General features: G+C 38.5%; 1 protein-coding gene across 1 annotated transcript; it reads right to left on the bottom strand.

Moving 5' to 3' along the window:
• Window positions 1-238: 238 nt before the first annotated feature.
• On the bottom strand, window positions 239-23,511 carry MSMO1 (methylsterol monooxygenase 1). The gene is made up of 6 exons (XM_061191573.1): window positions 23,441-23,511; window positions 17,397-17,682; window positions 11,948-12,096; window positions 10,879-11,005; window positions 9,076-9,230; window positions 239-1,176 (listed from the first exon to the last, which is right to left on the bottom strand). Exons 2-6 carry the CDS (start codon window positions 17,649-17,651, stop codon window positions 981-983), a joined length of 882 nt encoding a protein of 293 aa, XP_061047556.1. The 5' UTR covers window positions 17,652-17,682; window positions 23,441-23,511; the 3' UTR covers window positions 239-980.
• Between the last annotated feature and the right edge of the window lie 1,981 nt (window positions 23,512-25,492).

Raw genomic sequence — 25,492 nt, 5'->3', positions numbered from 1 at the left:
CTAAGTGGAGAAAAGAGCTGCTTCGATATCCTCCATTTTATTAGGTCAATAGAATTTCCCACAATAGGTAGCCTGATAAACACATGTTGAAACTGCCAAAAGTTTAGCAAATGAAGCACTTAAAAACTATTCCTTTTATGACAAAAGTTAATAATTTAGTGATTTCTGTACTTTTCCTGATAAGAATAAAAGGTGACAAATGATGTTCAAAATTGGAAACCAAACAAAATCACATGTATTTTAATAGCTCCAAGTGCAAATACAGCAAGTCAGTACACAAAGTTTCAAGATACAGCTTTAAGTATAATGAAAACTTGATATACAAAAAAGAAAGGGTAAATAGCAGAAATAAAGCTCAATGTTTAAAAAATTCAAGTAACCTGAAAACCTTTAGACTAAAATAGTCTTTCATCAATTCAGAAATGCCTTAGTTTATAGATAAGAGTAGTACATTGCAGTCAAAAAGGACTTCTCAAAGAAAGAGAATCACCCCAAACTGGTCAGCTGCAGATACGAGTAGAAATTCCCAGTGCTGGCTATTTCAGAGTTAGCATTCACTCACACTATACAGATTGGTGTGGTTCAACCCATGGCATTTGATCTTTAAGCAAATTCCAAAATAGTGTTTAAAGTTCAGTACTACTAAGAGTTCTTGAAATAGCCACTATATATTTAAAAGGTCTGAAGACCAATTTCAGGTTCAGGCCTATGGTACAACTTGGGGAAAAGACATACATTAATATTCCTTCCATTACTTCAATCCTTTTTGTAAGGTTAGCAACATGGCCTTTAAAGCTTCCTCAGGGAAACTGTAGTTAAACATAGAAAAGTTCCCACTAGGAAGATAATTAAAAGGTGTTAATGTTCTTTTTATCACTTAGCAACCAAGACACATGTTTATTTCCACTCCCCAGAAGCAATGTTAGCTACTAGCTTCAATTCAGGAAATGTGTATCTGCAGGAAGGTTTATGTGAGATGCTTATTCAGTCTTTTTCTCAACCTTCTTCATTTTCTCAACGTAGGCAGTAAATTGAGAGTCTGTTCCAAAAAGTCTATCCCACCATGTAAATGTCGAAGCATAGTTTCCAATGAAGTTCATGTGGTGGAAATCATGATGCCGAGAACCAGCATAGAAAGGAATAAGATTTAAAGGGTTGAGAGGAATGTCATAACCACTGAAATAAAAATAATAAAGAGTATTAAGAAAGTAAATATACCTTAAATAATCGACATTTTCATTGATAGTAATATGCTTGTTAACCATTCAAATAACATTCCACTTTACCTAAGTCACTTATTCCTGACATGTTTACAAAAGACAAAAACTCACAGCAAATGGTGCATATTCTACAAACCACTTTAAGAAATTAAAGAAAAACTTGAACAATTAATAGACATTAATATTATACATCAGGGGATGAAAGAGGGGTTATAGTAATGAATCTTTAGACATAGATTTTCATGCCTTTTGTTTTTCTTGTTTTAGAGGACTTTCTCACCATAGTTTGTAACACCCATAATACTACATATTTTTTTTAGTAAAAGTTATATGAAATTAGTACCAAGCATTACAAAGGTTAAACCTGAGGATTACTGTTTTGCAACTTCTTTTAGAGTACCCACCTTTATTTCTAACTACAAGTCTAAAATCTGATATCTACAATTATACCAGTCTGAATCACCCCAATCCTTCCCTCCCTTGAGGAGTCTGAAGGGGGAAGGAAGGAGAAAAGAGCAATGGAAAGAAAGATTGAAGGAGACACCATCTACCACTTTTCTGCCTAAGACTAGAAGCATTAATTTTGCTACTTTAGTGATTCAGAAACAATTCCTAGAATTTCATATTCTGCTTGCACAGATGAAAATTCCCAAATAAAAATGCAATAAATATATAATCACTTTTAAATGATGAAAAGTTAGGATATTGGGAATTTGAAAAGGCATTTAATAGAAATAATTTACCAAAAAATGCCTTCCAATCAACAGAAAGGAAGCATGTGAAATATGAACATATCACAAGCAGTTTTCATCAGTGCTGGGCAGTGGAGTACACAAATGTTTTATTCGGTGAATCCATTCAGTGTATGTTTCAATATTTTTTTCAAGTAAGAGTTAGGTTTAGGTTCATTACAGAAGGATAAAGTAATTGCTGCTCCTGAATTACAGTATTTAACCAAATTTTTAAGAAAACAACAAGAATATTTTCATTTGAACAATGTTTCAGGAAGACTCTGCAAGGCATGAAATCCAAAAGCCATTAAAAAAAAAACTGAGAGATTTTACTACATAAAAATTTAAAACTTCAGAACTGCAAAAGAACCATCAAGAGTTAAAATTCAAATGACAGATGGAGAGAAAATATTTACAACATATTTAACAAACAAAGCTTACACATGAACCAATAGGTTATAAAACATATAGCCTTAACAGAAAAACTGGCAAATGATATAAAATGGTAATTCAAAGAAAAAATTACTGTTGGTCAACAAGCACAAAGACAGGTGGAGTAGAAGGACGTGTGCTCACTCCCTCTTGCAAGAGCACTGTAATCACAACTAACTGCTGAACAATCATTGACAGGAAGACACTGGAACTCACCAAAAAAGATACCCCACATCCAAAGACAAAGGAGAAGCCGCAATGAGACGGTAGGAGGGGCGCAATCACAATAAAATCAGAACCCATAACCACTGGGTGGGTGACTCACAAACTGGAGAACAATTATACCACAGAAGTCCACCCACTGGAGTGAAGGTTCTGAGCCCCACATCAGGCTTCCCAACCTGGGGGTCCAGCGATGGGAGGAGGAAGTCCCAGATTCAGACTTTGAAGGCTAGCGAGATTTGATTGTGGGACTTCGACTGAACTGTAGGAAACAGAGACTCCACTCTTGGAAGACACACACAAAGTAGTGTGTGCATCAGGACCCAGGGGGAAGGAGCACTGACCCCATAGGAGACTGAACTAGCTGTACCTGCTAATGTTGGAGGGTGTCCTGCAGAGGCGGGGGGTGGCTGTGGCTCACTGTGGGGACAGGGACATGGGCAGCAGAAGTTCTGGGAAGCACTCCTTGGTGTGAGCCCTCCCAGAGTCCGCCATTTACCACACCAAAGAGCCTCTAGGCTCCAGTGTTGCCTCAGGCCAAACAACCAACAGGCAGGGAACTCAGCCCCACCCATCAGCAGACAAATGGATTAAAGTTTTACTGAGCTCTGCCCACGAGAGCAACACCCACCTCTACCCACCACCAGTCCCTCCCATCAGGAAACTTGCACAAGCCTCTTAGATAGCCTCATCCACCAGAGGGCAGACAGCAGAAGCAAGAAGAACTACTATCCTGCAGCCTGTGGGACGAAAACCACATTCACAGAAAGACAGACAAAATGAAAAGGCAGAGGACTATGTACCAGATGAAGGGAACAAGATAAAACCCCAGAAAAACAACTAAATGAAGTGGCGATAGGCAACCTTCCAGAAAAAGAATTCAGAATAATGATAGTGAAGATGATCCCAGACCTCAGAAAAAGAATGGAGGCAAAGATCGAGAAGAGGCAAGAAATGTTTAACCAAGACCTAGAAGAATAAAAGAACAAACAGAGATGAATACTACAATAACTGAAATGAAAAATACACGAGAAGGAATCAACAGCAGAATAACTGAGGCAGAAGAATGGATAAGTGACCTGGAAGATAGAATGGTGGAATTCACTGCCACGAAACAGAATAAAGACGAAAAAGAAATGAGGACAGCCTAAGAGACCTCTGGGACAATCTTAAATGCACCAACATTTGAGTTATAGGGGTCCCAGAAGGAGAAGAGAGACAGAAAGGACCCAAGAAGATATCTGAAGAGACTATAGTCGAAAACTTCCCTAACATGGGAAAGGAAAGAGCCACCCAAGTCCAGGAAGCACAGAGAGTCCCAGGCAGGATAAACCCAAGGAGAAACATGCCGAGACACATAGTAATCAAACTGACAAAAATTAAAGACAAAGAAAAATTATTAAAAGCAACAAGGGAGAAACGACAAATAACATACAAGGGAACCCCCATAAGGTTAACAGCTGATTTCTCTGCAGAAACTCTACAAGCCAGAAGGGAGTGGCACGATATAGTTAAAGTGATGAAGGGGAAGAACCTACATCCAAGGTTACTCTACCCGGCAAGGATCTCGTTCAGATTTGACAGAGAAATCAAAAGCTTTACAGACAAGCAAAAGCTAAGAGAATTCAGCACCACCAAACCAGCTCTACAGGAAACGCTAAAGGAACTTCTCTAAGTGGGAAACACAAGAGAAGAAAAGGACCTACAAAAACAACCCCCAAACAATTAAGAAAATGGTAATAGGAACATAAATATTGATAATTACCTTAAATGTGAACGGATTAAATGCTCCAACCAAAAGACACAAGCTTGCTGAATGGATACAAAAACAAGACCCGTATATATGCTGTCTACAAGAGACCCACTTCAGACCTAGGGACACACACAGACTGAAAGTGAGGGGAAGGAAAAAGATATTCCATGCAAATGGAAATCATAAGAAAGCTGGAGAAGCAATACTCATATCAGATAAAGTAGACTTTAAAATAAAGAATGTTATGAGAGACAAGGAAGGACACTACATAATGATCAAGGGATCAATCCAAGAAGAAGATATAACAATTATAAATATATAAGCATCCCACATAGGAGCACCTCAATACATAAGGCAGATGTTAACAGCTATAAAAGAGGAAATCGACAGTAACGCAATAATGGTGGGGGACTTTAACACCTCATTTACATCAATGGACAAATGATCCAGACAGAAAATTAATAAGGAAACAGAAGCTTTAAATGACACAATAGACCAGATAGATTTAAATGAAATTTATAGGACATTCCACCTGAAAAGAGCAGATTACACTTTCTTCAAGTGCACACGGAACATTCTCCAGGATAGATCACATCTTGGGTCACAAATCAAGCCTCGGTAAATTTAAGAAAACCAAAATCATATCAAGCATGTTTTCTGACGACAACGCTATGAGATTAGAAATCAATTACAAGGAAAAAATATGTAAAAAACACAAACACATGGAGGCTAAACAATATGTTACTAAATAACCAAGAGATCACTGAAGAAATCAAAGAGGAAATCAAAAAATACCTAGAAACAAATGACAATAAAAATACGACAGCCCAAAACCTATGGGATACAGCAAAAGCTGTTCTAAGAGGGAAGTTTATAGCTATACAATCCTACCTCAAGAAACAAGAAAAATCTCAAACAAACAATCTAACCTTACACCTAAAGGAACTAGAGAAACAAGAACAAACAAAACCCATAGTTAGTAGAAGGAAAGAAATCATAAAGATCAGAGCAGAAATAAATGAAATGGAAACAGAGAAAACAATAGCAAAGATCAATAAAACTAAAAGCTGGTTCTTTGAGAACATGAACAAAATTGATAAACCTTTAGCCAGACTCATCAAGAAAAAGAGGGAGAGGACTAAAATCAATAAGAGTAGAAATGAAAACGGAGAAGTTACAACAGACACTGCAGAAGTACAAAGCATCACAAGAGACTACTACAAGCAACTCTATGCCAATAAAATGGACAACCTGCAAGAAATGGACAAATTTTTAGACAGGTAAAACCTTCCAAGAATGAACCAGGAAGAAATAGAAAATATGAACAGGCCAATCACAAGTAATGAAATTGAAACTGTGATTAAAAATTTTCCAACAAACAAAAGTCCAGGACCAGGCGGCTTCACAGGTGAATTCTATCAAACATTTAGAGAAGAGCTAACACCCATCCTTCTCAAACTCTTCCAAAACACTGCAGAGGAAGGAACACTCCCAAACACACTCTACGAGGCCACCATCACCCTGATACCAAAACCAGACAAAGATACTACAAAAAAAGAAAATTACACAGCAATATCACTGATGAATATAGATGCACAAATCCTCAACAAAATACTAGCAAACAGAATCCAACAACACAGTAAAAGGATCATACATAAGGCAAATGTTAACAGCTATAAAAGAGGAAATCGACAGTAACGCAATAATAGTGGGGGACTTTAACACCTCATTTACAGCAATGGACAGATCAAAGGATAAAATCCTTTTATCCTGGGATAAAAGGATTCATCCCAGGGATGCAAGGATTCTTCAATATACACAAATCAATCAATGTGATACACCATATTAACAAATTGAAGAATAAATACCATATGATCATCTCAAGAGATGCAGAAAAAGCTTTTGACAAAAATTCAACATCCACTTATGATAAAAACTCTCCAGAAAGTGGGCATAGAGGGAACCTACCTCAACATAATAAAGGCCATATATGACAAACCCACAGCAAATACCATTCTCAATGGTGAAAAACTGAAAGCATTTCCTCTAAGATCAGGAACAAGACAAGGATGTCCACTCTCACCACTATTATTCAACATAGCTTTGGAAGTCCTAGCCATGGCAATCAGAGAAGAAAAAGAAATAAAAGGAATACAAATTGCAAAAGAGAAGTAAAACTGTCACTGTTCGCAGATGACATGATACTATACACAGATAATCCTAAAGATGTCACCAGAAAACTACTAGAGCTAATCAATGAATTTGGTAAAGTCCCAGGATACAAAATTAATGCACAGAAATCTCTTACATTCCTATACACTAACAACGAAAGATCAGAAAGAGAAATTAAGGAAACAATCCCATTCACCATTGCAACAAAAAGAATAAAATACCTAGGAATAAACCTACCTAAGGAGGTAAAAGACCTGTACTCAGAAAACCATAAGACACTGATGAAGGAAATCAATGATGACACAAACAGATGGAGAGATATACCACGTTCTTGGATTGGAAGAATCAATATTGTGAAAATGACTATACTACCCAAAGCAATCTACAGATTCAGTGCAATCCCTATCAAATTAACAATGGCATTTTTTATAGAACTAGAACAAAAAATCCTAAAATTTGTATGGAGACACAAAAGACCCCGAATTGCCAAAGCATCCTGAAGGGAGAAAACAGATCTGGGGGAATCAGACTCCCTGACTTCAGTCCATACTACAAAGCTACAGTAGTCAAGACAATATGGTACTGGCACAAAAACAGAGATATACATCAATGGAACAGGATAGAAAGCCCAGAGATAAACCCACGCACCTATGGTCAACTAATCTATGACAAAGGAGGCAAGGATATACAATGGAGAAAAGACAGTCTCTTCAATAAGTGGTGCTGGGAAAACTGGACAGCTACATGTAAAGGAATGAAATTAGAACACTCCCCAACAACAATACACAAAAATAAACTCAATATGGATTAAAGACCTAAATGTTAAGACAGGACACTATAAAACTCTTAGAGGAAAACATAGGAAGAACACTCTTTGACATAAATCACAGCAAGATCTTTTTTGATCCACCTCCTAGAGTAATGGAAATAAAAACAAAAATAAACAAATGGGGCCTAATGAAACTTCAAAGCTTTTGCACAGCAAAGGAAACTATAAGCAAGATGAAAAGACAACCCTCAGAATGGGAGAAAATATTTGCAAACAAATCAACAGACAAAGGATTAATCTCCAAAATATATAAACAGCTCATGCAGCTCAATATTAAAAAAAACAAACAACCCAATCCAAAAACTACAATGAGGTATCACCTCACACCAGTTAGAATGGGCATCATCAGAAAATCTACAAATAACAAATGCTGGAGAGGGTGTGGAGAAAAGGGAACCCTCTTGCACTGTTGGTGGGAATGTAAACTGATACAGCCACTATGGAGAATCGTATGGAGGTTCCTTAAGAAACTAAAAACAGAACTACCATATGACCCAGCAATCCCACTACTGGGCACATACCCAGAGAAAACCACAATTCAAAAAGACACATGCACCCCAATGTTCATTGCAGCACTATTTACAATAGCCAGGTCATGGAAACAACCTAAATGCCCATCGACAGACGAATGGATAAAGAAGATGTGGCACATATATACAATGGAATATTACTCAGCCATAAAAAGGAATGCAATTGGATCCTTTGCAGAGACATGGATGGACTTAGAGACTGTCATACAGAGTGAAGTAAGTCAGAAAGAGAAAAACAAACATTGTATATTTACGCATATATGTGGAATCTAGAAAAATGGTACAGATGAACCAGGTCTGCAAGGCAAAAATAGAGACACAGATGTAGAGAACAAACGTAGACACCAAGCGGGTGGGGCGGGGGGTGGTAGTGGGATGAATCGGGAGATGGGAAAAAAAAAAAAACCCAGCACAAAGACAGCCATGCAGCCTCACCACCCCTGGGGAATGCAGTGCATAACCCTGAAGGCTCTCTGCCCTCCTACTGACCAAGATTAACTAGACTGTAATGTCCAGGTTGCAAAAGGTGTTGGGCGCAGGGAAAGCATTCTTACAGGTTCCTGCTGGGCGTGTAGAGAGGGGCCCTTTTGGAGGGCAGTTCTGCAGCACTTATCAAAATTTTATTTCATTTTCTCAAATGATACATGAATATACTCTCACCATAAAAACGACAACAGCCATAGATAGGAATGTAAAAAAAACCAAAAATTATTATTTGAACTTTTATCCAGTGATTATATTCTCCTGTTTATTAAAAATAGCAACATTAACAAGGTTAACTTCTCCTATTACTCTACTTAGGAAAAAAGATAACCTATGACAATGATTACAGTGCATGAAATGGGTGAAGGTGGTCAAAAGGCATGAACTTCCAGTTATAAGATGAATAAGTCTTGGACATGTAATGTACAGCATGGAGGCTGAAATCAACAATCCTGTGAATCTGAAAGTTGCTAAGAGAGTAGATCTTAAGAGTTCTCAAATTTGTAACTCTGTGTAGAGATGAACAGTGTGGTGAGCATTTTGCAATATATACATATATCAAACCATTATGTTGCACACCTAAAACACAATGTTACATGTCAGTTACATTTCAATTAAAAAAAAAACAGAAATAAAGATAATCTATGACTATGAAAAAAGGATATTTTATGATACTTTTACCTGAATAGAAACCATAGCTTACCTATGGACATCAACAGTTTCTATCAAACGAATGGTTACCCAGGCCCAAAGAAGAATAACATGATCACATAAAAGCATGATTCCAATGAAAAATCCAGTTCCAAGAATTAAGGTTTCCAGAGGATGTGCATATTCAGCTTCCATTCCAAATGGAGCCTAAAATAAGTAAGAATTGCTTAATATATTGTGATGGTTAATTTTATGTGTCAACTTATCTAGGCCATGGTGCCCAGCTGCTTGGTCAAACACCAGTCTAGATGCTGGTGTGAAGGTCTTTTCTAGATGTGATTAACAGTTAAGTCAGTAGACCATGAGTAAAGAAGAGGACCCTCCATAACCCAGGTGAGCTTCATCCAATCAGATGAAGGCCTTAAAAGCAAAGACTGAGGCTTCCCAAGAAAGAAGGAATTCTCAAGACTACAATACAGAAACCCTGCCTGGTTTCCAGCCTGCTGCCCTAAGGAATTGAGATCCAGGCCTGCAACATCAACTCTCGCCTGCGTTTCCAACCTGTGAGCTGCCCTACAGATTTCAGATTCACCAGCCCCCACAATTGCATGAGCCAGTTCCTTAAAATAAATCTGTGTGTGTGTGTGTATCTCCTATTGATCTTGTTTCTTTGGAGAACCCTGACTAATATATATATTCTAATTTATTTATGTATATCATTTTATGAAATTATATCCCTTCTATATGTTATGATAGATAGTACAGGCATCCCTAGGTATCCCAGGGGGATTGGTTCCAGGACTCCCGTGGATACCAAACTCCAAGGATGCTCAAGTCCCTTATATAAAATGGTGCAATATTTGCATATAACCTATGCACATCCTCCCATATACTTTAAATCATCTATAGATTATTTATAATACCTAATACAATGTAAATGCTGTGTAACTGTTGTAAATACAATTTAAACGTTATGTAAATAGTTGTCCACTCGAGGCAAATTCAAGTTTTGCCTTTCGGCACTTTCTGGAATTTTTTTCCCAAATATTTTCAATCCTCGGTTGGTTGAATTCGTGAATTCAGAACCCATGGATACTGAGGATCAACTATATATCTAGCCATACATATATAAACATTAACAGTAATTCTCAATAAAAATGTTTTTTTGTTCTTACCAAACATTAAAAGGTCTAGGGATGTCCTTAAAACAATCTATTTTAATAGCTGTCTTTGATGGTTTGAGATAAAGGCATTAAACAATTGACTTGAATTCTAATTTTGGTTTATGCACCTGAATTTGTTCTGCCAAGAAAGGGATGTTTGGTTTATCATATCATGTAATTAGGATCAATGCAGAACATACCAAAATAACAAATTTGACAAAGCTAACATCAAAGCAGTTCTGATAAAAATCACTGTTTTGTGGGAAGGAGTTAGCAATGATGTGGAAATGTGTTAAAACTAACTTGGAAATGGTTTTAGGAATTTAACAATTCAAGGTTTGTTGTTTTGGGGTCCCACTTAAATGACCTTAACAGCACTAGAGGCCTCTATCAAACTGCCAGGTACCCAACTGTGTGAGGATAGTGCTCTGGACCCAAAGACAAAAATGGACGATTTCACGTAACATTTTTCTTTCAGGTCTCAATTTACCATGAAATTAAGATATTAAAGAAAATCTGTAGAACTCGCTTTGTGTTTAGGTGTGTGTGTATTATATTCTTAACAATCATGCCAAAGGAAAAAGAAATAAAAACATCACTGACAATTTTTTTTAAAAGTCCAGGAGATTTTTTTTTTAAATGACATTTTTGCCTCTAGTAGGAAAAATGTATTAAATATAGTTCTAACATACCTGAAACTCATGATGAATTTTATGAATATGCTTATATATTCTTTTGTGGTGTAAGAGCCTATGCAGGAAATAGTGCCAGGTATCCTCAATCACTGCACAGCCAAAGCATCTTGCCAAAAGCATGTACCTTTAAGATGAAAATACTGCAATGAGGATTAAATAACTTTTACTTAAACAATCTAGACTTTTACCTGGGATCACTGCTGGAGACACTGCATAAAACCAAATACCAGCTTGACCTAACTGGTTATATTGATCAACAAATTCTCAAAACAATATATATAGATGCAAGCTAGCTATATGATACCACCTGAAGAAGGGTTAAAGAATCTGACCACCATACCAATTCTAATTCGCTTAAAAAAAAGTCACAGGTATAAAATCAGAGTTAAGAAACAAAACTCAAAACTTCTAGGAAAAGAGTGACATTGATAAAGGACTTGAATTAAGATTAATAATAGTAAAATCATTGTTTTTTTCCTGACAAAGAGAAGCACATACGTGCAATGGGCAAAATATATTTTATATACATATGAACACATACACAGAAATTCTTTTATATGTTGAATATACAGTAATAGGAAAAGCACATATCTGTATATGGTACATCTGTGTTCAGGTTAAGTCAGAACAGACAGTTGAATACAAATATTATTTGAACACAAATATTTATGCTCAGATAATATATATTTGTGTCTGTATAGACACAATTTTTATAAACTTCACAAACTATTCTCTCATTTTTTTCTTTCATTTTAGACTTAAAATGCAATATATTTTTTCTTGGCATAAGCATGTGTACCTGTATACAATCATATAAAGGATGCTATGGAAACTTCTGATGCAAGAAACTCACCTTCCAATAAAAATATTACACTAAAATACAGAAACATATAAAAATGGGAACATTTTAAGTTTCTGCTACAGTTTACTTTTCTACATTTTATTTATTTCCAAAGTTTAGAAGAAACAAACATTAACCAAATGAAGAAAGAAAATAACATTAAGGATATTTTAATTGAATGATAAACCATGACTGAGTATAAAAAGCAAATCTTCATCTACATACCATCTTGGCATTGTTTCCCAATCATAAGGAATATTGAAATACTCTGTAAAATAATAGGTTCCACAAATCAAAGGAAGCTGGATACAAAAGTGATTAAAGAGAAGTACTTTAAAACATTTCCATTGATTTTCCCACGTTTCTGGTTTATCCTATGGAGAAAAAAATCAAAATATTTAGTATTAGCCTCTGCTATCAGGAGTTTCACCTGAAAACTAGAAGTAAATTCCTAGCGCTTTCTCTAATGTTTATATGGGGACTTAAGTTTATGTTATTTAATTAATCCTATGTTATGTGAATTCTATATTATAATTGCTGTGTTACAGTAACTAAGGTCCAGGAACCACAACACACACACACACACACACACACACGCACGCACCTGCTTCTAAAACCTTGACAACTATCGATATTATCACTACTTTAAATAAGTGAAGAAATTGTCAATAGACAAACCCAGGCATAATGGTCCCGATGATCTCTACAAACCAAAGGAGCACTACAGAATGAATAACTCTTGTCTTTGCTGCCCACAGATCATTTACTTCTTTTATCAGGAATGCCAGAGAGGAAGAAATGTGTTATGCTAAGATCACAGTTGGGTTCTCCCAATTGCTGAGGCAGCTGCACACATAGCATTGGAAGCCTTATTACACAGGTAAATCAACACTGCCAGCCATTCAGCGGTTTTCATTCCCAGAAATAAGTGCATTTTTGTTCTTAAACATTGACAGAATTAGAAACTCTCTGAGCTGGAAGAACTTAGAAGACAAATGTGTCCAGTGGTTCCCAAAGAATGGAGAGCTACTGCCCACATGAAGTTCACAGATTAAAGTCAAAATGAGGAAGTGAGATTAATGTAGTGAAACGTTCACAAAACCTCATGAGGATTATCGACTTGCTTAGCAAGCCATATAGAAAAATCTAAAATTTATTCAATTTAAAGGGGTGCACTTAGTTAAAAAGTGCTTTTGGTTTTACAAAAAGATGGTGATAATAAATAGTTATTGCTTTGTTTTAAATGTCCTTACCTAAAAATTCAGAAACCTACCAATGCAAGTTTTTTAACTTAACCATAATATCCCAAGGATGAAACCACTGACCTAAGCAGAGGCCCGGAGGTCAACCTCCCTGCCCAGGATCACACAGTTATTAGCAGAACTTGGACTAACTAAAATCTAGGGTTCCAGTGTTGTTCTTGAAATTCTTTGGGAGAGTTACCTTCCCTGACAAAAAAGAAACAGCATTCAACTGGTAATCAGTCTGGAGAGCTGGCTCTAACCTCAGGGCCTCTGTGAAGCTCACATCTCAGTCTGCTCAACAATAAAATGAGGGAATTAAGCGAGATAATTTATAATTGTCTATTTCTACTCTGAGCATGATCTGACCCCGCTCCTCCAAACTTCCAGTCTGTGATTGGGGACAAAATAAATGGAAGATTCTGGGTTGGGCCGGCAAAGGCACTCTTTTTCCCATAGAACTATGTTTAACTGACTTGTGATATCCTGGCTAGACTCTAATACTGATGTAGCTGCAGAAATTAACACAAAAATGAATCAACTGTAACTAAAAAATCATATGCTTTACTGTTTACCAGGCCCACAGACTTCAGAAAGAATGTTTTTAGTGTATAAATCCTTGAGGAAAATTCCTAGAGAATTATCAAGATGTAAGACTTAAAAAAATCCTGCAAGGTCTACTTCATTACTCTCATTCCTGTGAATATTCTCCCCACTAGCAAGCATGTGCATTAGCTGTCTATTCTGTTTCAAAGCAGAGTCTTCAGTGTTAGCTCCACCAGCAACTTTTTCCTGTACCCTCACTGTTTCAGGGTATCTGCCTTTAAAATGTGTAAACCTGTGTACACTGATTTTTTGGCTTGTTTTAAAACCCCCTTATATTGTGAAAACTTGTACTGATTATCTTCACAACTAATTTTAGTATCAAAAAATCTCAAAGCAGGGACCTTAATGGTTGTGAAACTCAAGGAAGACATGCTAAGTACAGACTTGAAGGCTTTCGATCTGTTTATCAGTAACTAGCTGTAAACTAGATTACTTCTTGTCCTTTCTTTTGCCACATTTTATTCTAAAGTCTTCATAAAACCTTGAATGAAACAGGTCTTTCTCTCTCTGAAAAAGTTACCACCTCTGACCAGTGAGTCAACCGTAGAGGGCAGAAGACAGACAGGGATACTTTGGCCTGGACAGCCATACAACAAATCAGCCCCATAAATAAACCAATGGGTGACCCGTGGGAGCCAAAATTCCAAACATGCATGAGAACTTAGACATCCAAACTCAATTCTGCCTTTCAAAGCAGGCCTTCTTATAAGACGTATTCTGGAAATGTTGTGCCCTTTATTTACGGTAACAGGATACTCTCCTTTAGGCCACAGCCCTTTTAAGTCCTTCTCCCTTTACCCTTTGTACTTCCCTCCTTTGGCTTGGAGTCCACAGGCAGCTGACCCTCTGCACTATCCCCAGAGAGAATCAATGTTAGTACTTGCTTAAAGTGAGACTCACTGGGAGAGGCTACAAAGAGAAGAGATTGGTCAGAGAGGATGTGTGCACTGACTGCCACCCGACATGGACTCAATGAGTACAAACCAGTCTCCTTAGGCGAACGCTCCCAAGATGCCTGCTTTCCACCAAGACTGTGTGCCCTTGAGTTTGAGTTTGGCATGACTTTTTGAGAAAAGTTAACAGTAAGCATTAGAAACTATCATGGGTTTACCAAGTGTCAATAAATCATTTCTTTCTCTAACAAGCTGGTGCAGATTCCTTCCTGGGAACTGTGTCAAACTCATTAGTCTACACATTACTAGAGTTCACTATTTTCCCTATGTTTAAAACTGAGAAGAGGCACTGCGTATATCTCAACACTTTGTCATGCATAGCAAGCTCTCAAGAAACATTTAGTACACTGAAGTGAATACCTAGAAGCTAGGAGCATCATCATTTTTGGGGGGATAACGTGAATGCTGCAGAATTACCATGATATATTTAGGGTAAAAACAAAACCTTAACAGTCTTGATCAAAGTCTTAGCATATTAACATACATTTAAGAGTTGAGACATCAAGGGCTGGAGTGAACTGCAAAATAATACTCATGAATCCCCATAACCTTCCCTTCCAGCTAATTTAAAAATTAAAATTTATGTATGATAAAACCTCTCCATAAAGTGGGTACAGAAGGAACATATCTCAACATAATAAAGGCCACAGATGATAAGCCCACAGCTAATAACATACTCAATGGTGAAAAGCTGAAAACATTTCCTCTAAGGTAGGAACAAGACAAGGATGACCACTTTTGCCACTTTTATTCAACATAGTATTGGAAGTCCTAGCCACAGCAATCAGACAAGAAAAAGAAATAAAAGGAATCCAAATTGGAAAGGAAGAAGTAAAACTGCTACTGTTTGCAGATGACATGATACTATACTATACATAGAAAATCCTAAAGATGCCACCAGAAAACTACTGGAGCTCATCAATGAATCTGGTAAAGTTGCTGGATATAAAATTAATACACAGAACAGAAAACTGTAAGACACTGGTCAAAGACACTGAAAAGGACACAAATAGATGTAAAGATATACAGTGTTCATGGATTGGAAGAATCAATATTGTTAAAATGACCACACTACCCAAGGCAATCTACAGATTCAATGCAATCCCTATCAAAACACCAGTGGCATTTTTCACAGAACTAGGACAAATAATTTTAAAATTTGTATGGAACCACCATAAAACTCCTAGAAGAAAACATAGGCAGAATACTCTGACATAAATTGTAATAATATTTTTTTGGATCTGCCTCCTAAAGCAAAGGAAACAAAAGCAAAAATAAACAAATGGGACCTCATTAAACTTAAAAGCTTTTCTGGACAGCAAAGGAAACCTTTGACAAAACAGACAATCTGCTGAATGGTAGAAAATATTTGCAAATGATACAACTGATTAGGGGTTAATATCCAAAATATACAAACAGCTCATACAATTCAAAATCAAAAAAAAAAACTGATTAAAAAATGGGCGTAATACCTGAACAGACATTTTTCCAAAGAAGACATACAGATGGCCAAAAGGCATATGAAAAGATGCTCAACACCACTAATCATCAAGGAAATGTAAATCAAAACCACAGTGAGATTTCACCTCACACCTGTCAGAATGGCTATAATCAAAAAGACTACAAATAACAAATGCTGGCAAGGTTGTGAAGAAAAGGGAAACTTAGTACACAGTTGGTGCAAATCTAAATTGGTGCAACCACTGTGGATAACAGTATGGAGGTTCCTCAAAACACTAAAAATAGAACTACCATATGATCCGGCAATTCCACTCCTGGGTATATATCTGAAAAAAATAAAAACACTAATTTGAAAACACCCACAACGTTCATAGCAGCATTCTTTACAATGGCCAAGATACGGAAGCAACCTAAGTGTCCATTAACAGATGAAGGATGAAGAAGATGTGGCATATATACACAATGGAATACTACTCGGCCATAAAAAAGAATGAAATTTTGCCATATGCAACAACATGGATGGACCTGCAAGGTATTATGCAAAGTGAAATAAGTCAGAGAAAGACAAATATGTATGTTATCACTTACATGTGGGAAAAAAAACCCCAAAGTAAAAGAACAAATATAACAAAACAGACTCACAGATATAGAGAACAAATTAGTGGTTACCAGCAGGGAGAGGAAAGGGGGAAGGAGCGATATAGAGGTAGGGGATTAAGAGGTACAAGCTACTATGTATAAAATAGATAAGTAACAAGGATATATTGTATAGCATAGGGAATATAGTCAATATTTTGTAAGAACTTTAAATGGAGTATAATGTATAAAAATTTTGAATCACAATGTCGTACATCTGAAACTAATATACTGCATATCAACTATATCTCAGTAAAAAAAATTTTTTTAATTAAAACTTATAAACCCAAATTAGATAAACATCACATCTACTTAAGGCACAATTTAACAAATTATTCTTGAAACCCTAACAGTAAATGCTCTAGGGTTGTGCTGTCCAATATGGTAGCAACTAGAAATGTGGCTATTGAACATTTTAAATATAGCTAGTCTTAACTGAGATGGGCTGAAATTAGTGTAAAATATACACTGGATTTCAAAGACTTATTATAAGAATAAGAACATAACATGTCCCATTAAAACTTTTAAATTTTGATTACTTACTGAAATGCAACAGTTGAGATTTATTGGATTAAATAAAATATATTACTAACATTATTTTCCCTATTTCTTTTTACTTTTTAATGTATTCTACTAGAAAATTACACATGTGGCTTCATTATATGTCTATTGGACAGCCCTGATCTAGAGTCTATTTTGAGTTATAAAGTTATATTTACCTTAAAAATATTCAACAAGACTAATGACAATACTCCATTGCAAGTCCATCATACTCACCTTTTGAATTTTGTACTTTTTCATGTAAGGTATAAATTGAAACAAGAATCCAGGTAAACAGAACAGGAAATAAAGGACCTCATGAACTATGAGGGATCCCCATGTTGCAATCTGGAACTTTGTATAATTATTCAACATATAGTTCCAAGCATTTTTAAATGGTTCCTGCAGAGGATTCTCAGGTAAAAGTGAATCTACATATTCCACAGCCAAGGATGCTGAACTAAAGATGCTGATACTTTCATTTGTTGCCATTTTTCAAATCTCTGCAGACAGCCTTATAATTCTGCAAAAATAAGTAAATAAATAAGTAAATAAATAAATAAGCAAGCTAAACAATGAAATTCTAAGAAAACAGTTTTAAAAATGCTTCTGATTAATTTTTAAATTACTAGAGGAGTGCCAATCTCTCCAGTCCTAAACATGATTAAAAACCCCAGTCTACAGGATGTCATCACCACCTCCATTTGTGGTGTATGATTTAAAAGTCACATGTTAACTTTCAAGAGCAGAATCTAAAGAACAATAGTGGATAAGAAATTTCAAGCGATCTTTAGAGACTTTTCAGTGTGGTCTCCAGGAAAAACTTGTAATTTCAATGAGCAATAGTTGGGTCACTTAAAACTAAAAGAATCTATAAAGAAAAAGTCTGCCAAACATGACTGCATAAAAATTAAATACTTATAATGGGGAATAAAAAGACAATCATAAATAAAGTCAAAGATCAAATGACAAACTGGGAAAAATATTTCCAAAAATTATGACAGGGCTTCCCTGGTGGCGCAGTGGTTGGGAATCTGCCTGCTAATGCAGGGGACACGGGTTCGAGCCCTGGTCTGGGAGGATCCCACGTGCCGTGGAGCAACTGGGCCCGTGAGCCACAACTACTGAGCCTGTGTGTCTGGAGCCTGTGCTCCGCAACAAGAGAGGCCACGATAGTGAGAGGCCCGCGCACCGCGATGAAGAGTGGCCCCCGCTTGCCGCAGCTGGAGAAAGCCCTCGCGCAGAAACGAAGACCCAACACAGCCAAAAATGAATATAAAAATAAATAAATTAATTAAAAAAAAAAAAAAAAGAGTGGCCCCCGCTTGCCACAACTAGAGAAAGCCCTTGCACAGAAACGAAGACCCAACATAGCCAAAAAAATAAATAAATAATAATTAAAGGTGCTAATAATTTAAAAAAAAAAAAATTATGACAAAGGGCTACAATGAGTGCTTTAGAAAAAGCCTAAAAACCCAATAGAAAAATGACAAAGACCATTCACGGAAGGTTCACAGAAAAATAAATACAAATGCTTACTAAGCAAATAAGCAGTTCAATTTGACTCAAATAGGAAATGCAGCCTAAAACAAAATCTTTAAGTTTCATAATGCCCAGTACCCAGTAACAATTTGGGGAAACAGGCACCATTGTACATTGTTGATGGGAGGATTAGTCTATAAAATTCACAGTATTTATTACAACTCAAAATGAATACACCTTTTGACCCAGCAATTTTCTCACTCAAGTGTACCAAGATGAGCACACTAAGACTGAAAGAAGCATTGCTCGTAATAGCAAAAAGAAAGAGAAAAAAGTAAAACAAAATGTTAAGTCCGTCAACAAGAAATGAATTAAATAAATTCTATCAGGTCCTTCCAATTCTATCAGGTCTATCAGACACAGCCACAGAAAAGGAGGAAGATCTACATGTTCTACATAGAAAGATGCCTAAGATACAGTGTTGTGAAACAGCAAGTTGTGGAATGTATAGCAAGAACCCCACTTATGTTTTTGTGAAAAGGTTACATACTTTATGCACTTTCATGCATATGTATATATGAGAGACACACACACATAGAAAATGTACAGAAAATGCATATGTATACACGGTTAGGGGGGTTATGAAGAGGAGAAAGATTTTACTTTCCATTTTATACCTTCTTACAATTTTAATTTTTTTCATGAGCATGTTTTACTTATTTAATAAATAAGCTTAATAGGTCACCAAATCAAAAAATAGAGAAACTTATGAAGAATGTCACTTTCCTAAAAATGTTTACTGATGTCCCTAATTTATGAATTATGATGGGCCACTCTAAAAACAAATATATTAAGCCTAGGAAACTCTTAATAGTATTTAAAATGCCCCCTCCCCCCATAGACCTCTAATCATAGAGGATCGGGGAAGCTTAGCCAGCTTCCTCAGGACTCTGAATTCACTTTGCATCCTTATTCCTCTGTCCTACTCATTCTCAAGTGACTTACAGCACGGGGACTATTGTGCCACAGCCTGTGCTCACTCACCCTCTCCTCTAAGACTGTCTGGTCTTGTGTTCTTATCCTACCTCATCAAGAACTTGTCCATCACTTACTCTTTCTCATCTTTCCCTCTTCACTGAGTTCATCCCGTCAAGTTTAAAAACATACTCAAGTCTTCCTTTCTTGAGAAAAGTTTTCCTAACCTCTATCACCTCTCCCCCAAGCCACTGTTCCCTTTCTCTTTTTCTTTGGACCGACCAACTTCTGTCTTAAGGGAGAGATCAACATGCAGCCTCTGACTGGTTAATTCTCACACACACAACTCACTCAACTACAGCTGACCCTTTAATAACATAGGTTTGAACTGTGCAGGTCCACTTAGACTCAGATTTTTTTTAAATAAATATATTGGAAAAATTTGGGGAGATTTGCAACAATTTGAAAAAATTCACAGATGAACCACATAGCCTAGAAATATCAAAAAAAATTAAGAAAAAGTTAGGTATGTCGTGAATGCATAAAATATATGTAAATACTATTCTTACATAGGCATAAAGTGAGTGATATTTAATATAAAATTAATGTGTTACTGCAAACCAGCCTATTATCAGTGAAGTGGTTTTTTAAAAAAGTAACAATGTTTCCAATACTGTATTATGAATATGACTAATACTATGCTACAAAACTTTATAACGATTCATTTATTAGTGTATAGGCTGAGCTACTGTAAAGCAATAGTATCGACTACACGAGGTGACCACAAAGCAATCATATTGCTGCTTCTTCATTATCAATGCATGAATCCTTATACATGTAAATAAATATGAATTTCTTTTTCACATTTTCTTTCCATTTTTGATATCTGGTGTTATTAATATTCATAACATCCACAGTGTTTTGTATCATATGAGACAATGTTGATGTAGGTACTGACAGACCATTCATCTTGTAAAAAGACATAAACTTACGGTATCAATAAATACAGCACAGTACTGTAAATGTATTTTCTCTTCCTAATTTTTTAACGTTTTCTTTTCTCAGCTGTTTATGTTATTGGTAAGGCTTCGGTCAACAGTAGGCTATCAGTAGTTCAGTTCTGGAGAAGTCAAAAGTTATGTGTGGATTTTCAACAGCCCAGGGGTTTGGCGCCCCAATCCCCGAGTTGTTCAAGGGCCCACTGTACTTGCAGTCTAGGTCCCCATCCACACCAAAATGTCTTCAATATTCTAAATTACAAAATAAAAGTTGTTCCAATCCTCATTTTTCATGAGGTTGTTACCAAATCTGATGATGCTAAACCAACACCAGTTACTAGCTGTGTGACCTTGAGCAAGTCAAGTCACTTCTCTAAGCCTCAGTTTTATTATCTGCAGAATGTAAAGAATAACAATAGTAACTAGATGATGGGAATCTTTTCATGATGTACATGTATATCAAATCACCACAACATACACTTGAAATATCTTGCAATTTTATTTGTCAACTGTACCTCAAAAAAGCTGAAAAAATAAGGAATAACAATATAGTTCTTCTCATGAGTCCAAGAAATAATGCACATGAAGTACTTAACATAGGACCTGACACATGGTAGCTACAAGAAGCTAACAATTATTAAGGACTTTCTATAGGCCACTAACTGTTCTAAGAGTGTTACATGCTCTCTCTATATTAAAGACTTTAATCCTTACCACACCTTCAAGGTAGGCACTTTTATTATCCCCATTTTACAAATGAAAAACTGAGGTTTAGAAAGATTAAGTAACTTTCCCAAATTACAAAAATGCTACGTGGGGGAGCCTGTGCTCGCATTCATTATGCTATACTGTGATCCGAAATAATAAAGCACATAAATATTATAGTAAGAGGGGAATAATTCCCACAGTTTACCCAAGCCCCTTGAAAGAGTATTCCATACAGGCTGCCTTCATTTTCACATTTCCCATCCATTCTCCAGCAATTACAATCTGTTTCCTATTCTAATCAATGCACTGAATTTACCCTTACTAAGTAAAATCAGTAAGTCTCCTAGCTTCCAGATCCAACATTTTTTTGACTTTATTTTATCTGGCCAATCTGGAAGATTTGATACTTCTCACTTTGAAATGCCCGCCTTTCTTGGTTCTTGGGATTCATATGTATTCACTCTGATTTAATGTGTGGTACTATGTGCAGCCACTGTGCTCCCTGCTGCCCTCACCCCTAACTTCAAAACATAAAATCTAGTGAGGAATACAAAGAAGTAACCAAACTGTCACAAAATCTGTGACAAGAACAATAAAGGGTTGGAAATATAGAACAGAAAGGCCCAGGGAAAGAGGCATCCTAGAGAAAGAGGCATCTAAACTCAAGCCTGGAGCATGGAGGGGAGGTGACTAGATTAAAAGAGAGTAAAGTCGGGTAGGATGGGGTTGGGGGGGATAGTTTTGAACAGAGGAAACATCAGTTCCAAAGACTCAACCAGGAGATGAGAAAGGATACAGCACTTTCTGATTTAGTTATGTCTGTGGTACAGCTTTTGAGAAAGGAAGGCTCAAGAATTGAGGTTGAATAGTTTCCCAGAGATGCTTTCTTTACTCCTTCCAACTATTCTACATTACCTGGAGTGAGCTTATCTGTTCCTGTCGCGAGAATATGCTGATATCCACAATCTCTCTCTCTAGGCCTCTCTCCTAAACCCCAGGTTCTGATTATCCAAAAATCTACTGGCCATCTCCAACTTAGTTCAGAGGCACGTCAGAGTAAACATGTCCAACCTGTTCTGCCACTGCCCCTTGCAGCACTACCCACACACTCCCTACCTCCCGTACCACGCAGTGAACTGGTGCCACCACCTACTTAGCCATCTGGGACAGAATGTTCCAGACCTCTATCTCTGCTGCCCGGGTTAAGTCTTCACACACTTACCCAATTGAGAGATAACTGCTTTAATTAACATTCAGGAGTTTACTCTCCAGACTCAAGGGAGGGAAATGGACACACTGTTGACAACTGAAGCAAAAAATAGGAATTCAAGAGGAAAGGGGAAGGGAAATAAAGAGTGGATTTTCTTTTCCTTTTTTCATCCTTGCACAACTGGATTGACTGGAGGCCTGCTACAGGCTCAGACAAAAGAAACGTAGTCGTTTGTGGATTCCCTTAGAAACCCTCAAGTTTAGCTGTCGGAGTGCTGCCAGCAGTGCCTGCCCTTCGCCGTGCCCGGATCGCGCCTCCAAGCGTGCCTTTCTTAAACCCTCCCTCCAGAACAGCAGACAGGGTTCACCCCTTCTCCAGACCCTTAGAGTTCCAGGGAGCGCCTCCCCACAGATAAAGACCTAGGCCTCTGCTCTCCTCCTCTCTCACCTTCTCGCCCCCACCCTCGGTATTCCTACAAGAAGGCCTCTGACCGTCCTCCGCTTGGGCCTCTCTGCCCACGAAACAGCGTCCCTTGCCGGTACGTCTTCTGCCCAACTCCCATTCATCCTTCAGTACCCTCCTCGTACGCTCTTCCCAGCCGCACGCCCCGCCGCGCACACAAACAGATCTTGCCCCCTCCTTTTGTACAACTCTGGTCACACTGGCACCGTGGGCTGTGACCACTGTCCCGGACGGCTGAGGGCCGTGCCCGGTTCCGACAATGACTGAGGGATTTCACCCTTTTCCACCCGTACCCGCCGCCACGCCCTCCATCCCGGCCTCCATCCGCGGGCACCGACACTGACTGAGGGATTTCACCCTTTTCCACCCGTACCCGCCCCCACGCCCTCCATCCCGGCCTCCATCCGCGGGCACCGGCCGTACCCTCTTCCACCCCGGGCCCTCACCTGCACACCGCTGTATCTGCTGCCGTCTCCTCCCGAGCTTCGCTAGGCTCAGCCACTCGGGCGGTTCCTCCCACCGTTATTGGCTTGCGAGGACCCCCGCCCCGCCTTCCGGGCGCTGTGATTGGTCTGCGCAGCTGCCGGCATCGTGTGACTCGCGCGAACGGAGCACTGGCGGCGCGGCCATTGGCTGCGAGGATGGAGTGAGGATCGTGAGAGCTGGGCGTCAGGCCAGTAGAGGCGCCGCGGCGCCTGGGGGCGGGAGCGCACAGCCAGGTAGGTGGGGCGGAGGTGAGGCAGTGAGGGGTCGCGCATCAACCTCGGTCCCGCTCCCAGGCGCCTGCGCGGTCGGGGAGGCAGTGATTCCGCGGGCTGTGAAGTGTTTTCGCGGCGTTGGGTTCACAGGTCGCTGCTTTCCCTGGTGCGCCTCGAGTTTAGACCACCTCTTTCTCCTCCCCAGCCCCAGCGCCCCTTGATAACTCCCACGTTTACGTAGGAGATGGGGAACTTCAAATGCAGCGCCATTCCTGTATGCGGACGGGAAGCCGAGGGTCCGGGAGGTTTAGGAGAGACTGGACGCGGCAGTTGGCTCGGCCCGCGGGGGGACCGCCGCCGCGGACCCGCACGGGGCTCACACTTGCAGCCCGGCTTGGCCGCCTTCCGCCCCTGCGGGGGTGCAGGAGTGTGCACGGATGGGGGTCATCCACGAATTTAAGTTTTCGCTTAAGAGAGCCTTTTAAAACTTGCACAAGGGCAACACGCGGTCTAGTTGAAGGCACTTTATATGCAGGACTTTGTACAAACGGGATAATGTCGCTTCTCATGGCTGTGATCGGACTGGCTCTCCTGCCTGAAATAAGGGGTCAGGTACCATCTGCTTCAGGAAGCCCCTTCTTGAGGGATATGTCTCTTGTTAGGTCCAGTGACCTCTACCCATTCAGATAACTGTCCCATGTGTTTGACACCCACGTTCTTTGTAAAGTATCATGACAGAAAAATCACATCAAATGAAAAGAAACGGGATCTGTCCCTTGGGTGTTCAGAGCCTTGTCTTTAGGAGGCCTATGGTGTCCTGGGGTGGATGTTGTGCTGCACCACCTAGGTCCCCCCTTCAGGACTAAAGCAGGTCTTCAGCTACTGAATGTTGGCAAAAAGAGCCACTTTCCCATGGCACGAGTCCCCTTCCAGGGGGCAGCCTGAGTCCAGTGACTGGTTGATGCAGGAGTGTAAAGGCCCAGCCCCTCACCCCAATTTAGGATTCCTTTGATTGGCCAGCCTAGCTCTAGGCAACCCCCCGCCATTGGCTGAGGTTGTGGGTGTGACTGCACCGCAACCCAAGTTTCCCTTTGCCCAAACGTGTTGCCTTCTGTCAAGGAGTGTTAAGGGCATGCGCTATGGGGTCAGACCTACCAGGTTGTCACTCATTAGCAGTATGCTCTTAGATAACTTACTTCTCAAAATTTTATCTAGTACTTCTGTAAAATGGGTATTATAATAATGTTTGTTATGACAATAAATGTGATTATGTATGCAAAGCCCTTTGCACAGTATCTGAAATACAGGAAGTGCTCAGTAATACTATGTTGGTTATTATCTGACTTAAAATCCTACCACAGTAGCGATATATATTTTATATATCGGAGCAGATGTATGTATGTGAAGGGGTTAAATTATTATTTTAAATCTTGGAGATTCAGAGCTGAAAGGAAATACAGAGATGGCTCCAAAATTACAGAAATAAGCTCAACTCACTTATTTCCGTACAATGAAGAAATGGGAGGTTCAGAGAACTGCAACAATAGTGATAATTTATTGAGGTTCTTCTGTATGTCAAACACACTAATATACATCATTTCTTTCAAACTCCACAATAACCTTGTAAGTGACATAGACACTACTGTTGCCATTTTAGAGAAGACAAAATGTCAGAGGTTAAGAAATGTGTTTAAAGTGGTGACAGCTAGCAACTGACAGAGGGGGATGCAAACTGAGAGCCATCTGATTCCTATGCCCATGGGCTCTGCAATACATCACACACTGTTTTCCTTAGAGTCC

The sequence above is a fragment of the Eubalaena glacialis genome, chromosome 5 (assembly GCF_028564815.1).
Source record: "Eubalaena glacialis isolate mEubGla1 chromosome 5, mEubGla1.1.hap2.+ XY, whole genome shotgun sequence".
NCBI lineage: Eukaryota > Metazoa > Chordata > Mammalia > Artiodactyla > Balaenidae > Eubalaena > Eubalaena glacialis.
This window is presented reverse-complemented; position numbering and strand designations above follow the sequence as displayed.